Below are 6,581 nucleotides of genomic sequence, written 5' to 3'. Positions count from 1 at the left end.
GGCAAAATTATGGATTTTAGCATGCATGTCTTTGATGGTGGGTGGAAATCGGAGCACCGGAGAATTTTGTTGATAATTTTTTTTTTGTAATGTGTTATTAATATCTCAGGTGGTTTTCTACATTGAATAATGATCACTTATCACACTTTCTAGCTACTGATTCTGCATGTGACTGGAAAGAATTACAAACACACCTCTGCAGTTCTTTCAAAAATTATGTTCTAGAGAAGCTTGGCAGTGTAACCACTGGGAAAGTTTTGTTTAACACAGACTGCAGTAAAAGCCAGAAGGACCAGATTTACCAGGTAGATCCCTGAACAGAGTGACTAATCCCACAGCCAATAAGGTGTGACGTTGAGGAGTATTTAAACTGAATGCACTCTACAATCTGCATATGTGCTGTATCCGTTAGGACAAGCAGGACACTCGACATGACAACACAAACAGGTAAGAGGGTTTTGATATTAGATGACTGCAAAATTAAAATACACTGATAAATGTATTGACTATTTGATGCATAATTATAACATTAAAGGAATTATTTAGCTTCTACTTCCATTTCACTATTTTCAATAATTCAGTAGTTACTTCAAATTAAATGTCCTTTGTCAGTTTTTCTAACTTCTGTCTTTGTAAGATGTTGGTCCCACATTTTGATCTGTAGTTTTAAAACTTATTGTGACCACTAACTAGTCCCACAAATCCACTAACAGTGCTATAGAGCTGGCAATCGGCAGCTGTGTTTGGTCAATTAATTGCAAATTCTGATGCTATAACAAGTAATAGTGAGTTCTGTCACTCTGTGTTCCATGTTTAAGTAATATAATGGGGTTTATTTCCAGCCCGAAACACAGCCTCGGTGCCATCTGATGTGCAGTTCAGGTGCTGCATCTGTCTGGACACTTACAACAATCCTGTCTCCATCCCATGTGGACACAACTTTTGCCTGGACTGCATCGAAGGCTTCTGGGATACGAAGGACATTTCGGAGTGTCCGCTGTGCAAAGAGACATTCAGAAAACGTCCAGAACTTAGGATCAATCATGGGTTTGCTGAAATCATTGAAATCTTTAAAAGGTTTGTTTTGAAACTTTTTTTCTTATTGCAAAGCATAACATAGCTGAATATTTGAATTGAATTGAGATTTAACACAATTTAATTCAAACCAAAGGTCAATGATGTCCACAAAAACACAACAAGAGGATGTCGACTTTGTCCAATATTCCCCAGACCAACTTGTCGAAGCTGAGGAAGTTCCCTGTAACATTTGCCACGGAGACAAGTCAACATCGGTCAAGTCGTGCCTCGTGTGCCAGGTGTCTTACTGTGAGCTTCACCTCACACCACACCTGAGGGAACCAGCCCTGCAGAGACATCGGCTGACGGATCCGGCCATCTTCCCCACCAGTCACCTCTGCAGGAAACACAACAAGCGACTGACGATGTTCTGCAAGAAAGACCAGACACCTGTGTGTGTCAGATGCACAGAGAGCCACCATAAACACCATGAGACTGTCCCCATGGAGAAGGAGAGCGAGAGCATCAAGGTGAGGAATATATGAATATATATATAAATATAAATACAGAAAAGCAGTCCTTTCTGGCTGCTTTTCTGTATTTTGTATTTTTAAGTGACATGTTTTCCTTTGAAGCCATTTTCAGCACATTATATTCAACATGTGAATTTTATTATATTATATATTATTATATTTTTGCAGTTACATTTGAATGATACAAAGGACAACATTCAACAGATGATCCACAACAGACTAAGAAAAATGGACCAGATTAAAAATTCAGTTCATCTCAGCAGAGTGAGTTTGGAGTTATCATAAGGATGCATGTTCAAAATGAGTTTACTTCTACGGTTTGTCTGTTTTCTATGAGTAAATTAACATGGTCTGTTGTTTCAATCAACAGAAAATCACAGAGAGAGAGATTCAGAGCAGCGCTGAGGTCTGCAATCTGCTTATGACAACCATTAAGATACAACAGGCTGAGCTGGTCAAAGAGCTCCAGGAGAGGCAGAAAGAAGCTGAGAGGAGAGCCGTGGAGCTGCTCGACGAGCTGGAGCAGGAAATCATCAAACTGCAGACGAGAAGCAGCGAGCTCCAGCACCTGGAGCTCATTCAGCACCCTCTTCACCTCCTACAGGTTAGATACCTGAACTGCATTTCAACTTTTCTGTGATGCATCAACATTTAAAGAACTGTACTTATTAGGAACCCCATGTGTTTTCCACATTTTAGAGTTTCTCATCTCTAAGTAAACTCCCAACTAATAAAGAGTGGTCTGAGGTGGCAGTCCACTCAGATAACTGCTTGGGGGCAGTAAGGAGAGCCGTCTCTACGCTGGTGGTCGTCTGCCAGGAACTTGGGAACAAACTATCTGCAGAGGGTCAGTAGTCTTTTTATCTACTTCAAAAAATGACCAGAGATTCAAGAGATTATTGTGAAAATCAGTGCATGAAAATAACATTTTTCTTCCCCTCTTTTGCAGAAGCAGGCAGAATGGATCAATATGCATGTATGTTCACAATCCTACATCTATTGCCTAATTCAATAACCTAGTTTAACCTTTACTAGTTTTACTTTTTAGCTATGGTCTCACTGTTTTTCTTTGTTTCTGCAGTTGATGTCACTCTGGATCCTGAGACTGCTTCAGGCTGGTTGGTCCTGTCTCCAGACAGAAAGAAGGTATTGTCTTGTTGTCTGATCATTTACTTAAATGTGTGAAGAGCACAGTCTTCTTTGGGAATTTTTTTCAGGATAGTTTGGGTGTCTCACATTTAAATCTGTAAGGACAGAACAAGTAAAGTTTTTGTAGCATCTGTCACAACAGGTTGCTCCACATAGTGACATTTTCTTACATGAAAACTGTAAAAGGTTAAAAAGAATGTGAGAATTAGCTGCAAAGGGGTCAACATCAGGCTAAAATGCTTTGACTGTAAAAGATTATAAGGCTATTAATTGGTAGGGGTGACAACGTCAATGTTGCTAATGAGACTGATGCTTAATATAACCATGATTTTATTGATCCACAGGTGAGCGTCAGCAGACAGAGAGCCTCACTCTCAGACAATCCTCAGCGATTTGACACCTGCGTCTGCGTTTTGGGGAAACAAAGCTTCACATCTGGAAGACGCTACTGGGTGGTTCAGGTAGGAGCTCAGAAACAAGAAAATACACTTTAGCAGCATGGCCTACTTAAATTAGGCTCCTACCTACCACAAAAGCCAGTGCCACTAGAAACGTACGCTACCAGCTTTTGACTGGTTTCACACAATTAGACTTAAGTATCATTTTTATTTTTAAATCATGTGACATACTGCAGCTAAATATGGTGTCACATTTGGGTAAAAAATCTGCCATTTTGAATCTCTTTCAGTTGAAGTAACATCTTATTTAAAGGTAAAGCCTAATAATAACAAGATTATACACTCATTTATTTTTATTGATTAAGGTCGCATGTGCTGTATGTCTGAGCTGGTTGTGTTTGTGTGTCTGACTCGGTATGCGTTGTGTTTCAGGTTGGAGATAAAACCGACTGGGATCTTGGCGTGGCAAGAAAGTCCATCAACAGGAAGGGAACCATCACTGTTCGTCCCGACAGCGGTTACTGGGCGATCTGCCGGCGAAAAGGTGGCAGTCTCAGTGCCTGCACCCGGCCCTCCGTCACACTCCAACCCCAGGAAACCCCGCAGAAAGTGGGTATCTTCGTGGACTACGAGGAAGGGTTGGTGTCTTTCTATGACGCGGATGCAAAGACTCTTATTTACACTTACAGCGATTGTCATTTCTCTGAGCCTCTCTACCCATACTTCAACCCCTGTGTGCAAGATAATGGGAAGAACACCACCCCGCTGATAATCTGTTCTCTTGAGAGAAGGATCGGGGAAGGACAGGTCATGACTGTTGAGTCAGATGTGTGATGTGTCATTAGAAAGCATGATGTTAACTAATGTTGAAAACAGATATTTTAGGGGTTTTTTTAGAAGAAGAACATTTATGAACCTATTTTGGTTTGCACACATTTATTATACTGTAGCAGTATCTGACATTGGACTGCAACAGGCTGAAATTCACAAGTTTATTTCTGTTTATAAAAACTCAGCAATACTAAAAGGAATACATGATGTTTATTCTGTGGGAATAGTTTTCTTAAAAACTGTTTTTTACTGTTTAATATTCATGATGGATCATAATGAATCTTCACAAAATACACCTGTCCTATTTCTGTGTATTTAAAGATATATAAGATGCTTGTGGAAGCACTGCAAAACTTTATTTCAAAGCCTTTATAGGCATAATATGATGCAAGTTGTGAAACTGAAAATTAAAATTTTTAAATATAGAAACTGCGAAATTGTCTCATTCTATCTTCTCGAACTGTCACATTTAGTTCAAGAGTAGACACAGGAGTCCATATATCCAAATGAAGTCCAGTAAATAAAAGGGGTAAAAACACAGGAAAGCACTGGAAAAAGGCAAGCACACTTGACAACATGACAAAGAATGGCAGCAAACAAGGGGAAACACACCTAAACTAAAACATAAATGGGGGTGCACACAGGTGAAATGTTGGGCAAGCTACTTGGAAAATGCAGTGAGCTTAGCTAACACTTAACTCTTCATTAAATGAAGCTACATTAAAGGGGTGAGGATGGTTCAGTGGCTAAGACACATGCATTTGGTGTGAGAGACCTAGGTTCAATTCCCCACTGTGACACATCCACAAATATGTCCCTGAGAAAAACACTTAACCCCTCGTTGCTCCAGAAGTGTGTGACCTTTGACATGTGAAGCAAGTGTAAGTTCCTTTGGATAAAAGCATCAGCTAAATAAATAAATGCAACGTAAATGTTCATTACATTGAAGCTACCCCTCAGGTTGGTGTAACAAGCTAACCCACAGGAATATGGTAAAAATAGATTTTATTATTATTTTTTATGTTGTACCAACTTCATTCCAAAACAGTGCTATCTCAGTGTTCAATAAAGCCGTCAGTCAAACAGATAGACAGGCAAAATTGTTCAGTCCAATTTTTCATTAAACAATATGCTGTTCTCACTGTTCAAAAAACAATTTAGCAACTTAGCGAACACACAAATAAAAAAACATGTGCTCCACCTTATGACAAAACCAGGGCCCTGTTTCAGAAAGCAGGTTCAACAAACTGAGTGTAAACCTGAACTCTGGGTTGACGAAGTCTGAGCTGTCAAACCATTTCAGAAAGGCCGATCAGAATAAGTTCAGTCAACCCTGAGTATGTTGATCCTGAGTGAAGCGCGTGCATGGGGATGAAAAAAAGCCATCATCAATGGAGCTCCAATACTACAATTCACCATGGCAACGGGTAAATAAAGGCAGATCCTCCATTTTAATTGGGTGGAGCTATAAATATGAATGCGTGCCAACGTGGACATTAACATTATTACTTTTATACAGCGTTGCTCATTCATTATTTACAATTCTCCTACAGCCTGTTATTCATTTTAAATAGCTACAGTCCTGTTTATTCAGCTGTAACCTGACAGGACTAACTGGCAATAACTGAAGATGAAAATATTAATCGAACAGATTAGAAACAATTTAGGCTGCTCATAGACATGTGATTGTAAAGTGACAGTCTGACTCAGTAGGCCTATGCCTATTAATGATTTTTTTTGTAATGTAAAATGTGTCTAGGTTCAAACTGACTGTGAAGTTTTAGACGTCTTTGTTACATTAATAAAATCTTGCTCATTTTGTATTTTATGAAATGCTGTCAAAACACATTCAGACTATCGGCAGATAATGAAAAACTAAAGGGGGGGCAGTTTAGGGTTTACTGCCCTCCTTCCAAAAAGGAGTTCTGATAGGCTGTTCAGGGGAAAGTTAATTCCTGGTTAGTGTTAGCATTTGTCATTTTAACAGTCAGGCACAGAGTCTTATCTCAGCTGCACCAAAGGTGGCAAGTTTTACGATCGAACTGCCCAAAAGCATTTAGGGAAAGCAAACCTTTCACCCCTACTTTGGGGTCACTTCAGCTGTCTGCTGAGGGTTGATATCTCAACCCCCCTCCTTTTCTTTCTCTCAGGTAGAGAGAAAGAATTTGGGATCTCCAAATTTATTTGATATAAAATGAACAAATCCACACTGGCTGATCCACTACATATGTATAAAACACACTGAAAAAAAAAGTCTGTTGAACTTACATAAAAATAATATATATAGATTCTGCATAAATTCTACATACTAAAAGTATTTCTGTACGCTTATTTCTCTTCAATCTTACCTACAGTTTTACTCCTGTAACATTTTCAGAACAAATAAGGCACACACAAACATTTCTTTTGAAATTGTATTGTCATTATTGGTTCAATGCAATGTATACACAAATAAAGGGATACATATACAAACCATTCTCACATTAAAACAAAGCACCTTTTTCCTTACATAGACACTTGGTAGCCAAGTTATCGAGTGCATTGTAAACATTCTGCTAGCAACAGCCAGATTAATGCAGAAATGTCTTGCAAAATTGTGCAAAAAAATCAATATGTGGCAGTCAGCATTGATATTGTGGAGGGCCGCCACAAA

At 39.0% G+C, this 6,581-nt stretch overlaps 1 protein-coding gene across 2 annotated transcripts; it reads left to right on the top strand.

Annotated features, from left to right (window-relative positions):
* The first annotated feature begins 289 nt into the window (after positions 1-289).
* LOC119913214 (E3 ubiquitin-protein ligase TRIM39-like) lies at positions 290-4,360 on the top strand. 2 transcript variants are annotated; one of them, XM_038732579.1, is made up of 10 exons: positions 290-447; positions 843-1,077; positions 1,231-1,547; positions 1,719-1,814; positions 1,921-2,154; positions 2,250-2,397; positions 2,500-2,526; positions 2,632-2,696; positions 3,044-3,160; positions 3,530-4,360. In XM_038732579.1, exons 2-10 carry the CDS (start codon positions 870-872, stop codon positions 3,929-3,931), a joined length of 1,614 nt encoding a protein of 537 aa, XP_038588507.1. In that variant the 5' UTR covers positions 290-447; positions 843-869; the 3' UTR covers positions 3,932-4,360. The 2 variants fall into 2 exon arrangements, with proteins under 2 accessions (XP_038588507.1, XP_038588506.1); XM_038732578.1 differs by having other exon boundaries at positions 1,172-1,547.
* Positions 4,361-6,581: the final 2,221 nt, after the last annotated feature.

The sequence above is a fragment of the Micropterus salmoides genome, unplaced genomic scaffold, assembly GCF_014851395.1.
Source record: "Micropterus salmoides isolate LMB-PRFRI ecotype aquatic unplaced genomic scaffold, ASM1485139v1 Ms_hic_scaffold_2, whole genome shotgun sequence".
Taxonomy (NCBI): domain Eukaryota; kingdom Metazoa; phylum Chordata; class Actinopteri; order Centrarchiformes; family Centrarchidae; genus Micropterus; species Micropterus salmoides.
This window is presented reverse-complemented; position numbering and strand designations above follow the sequence as displayed.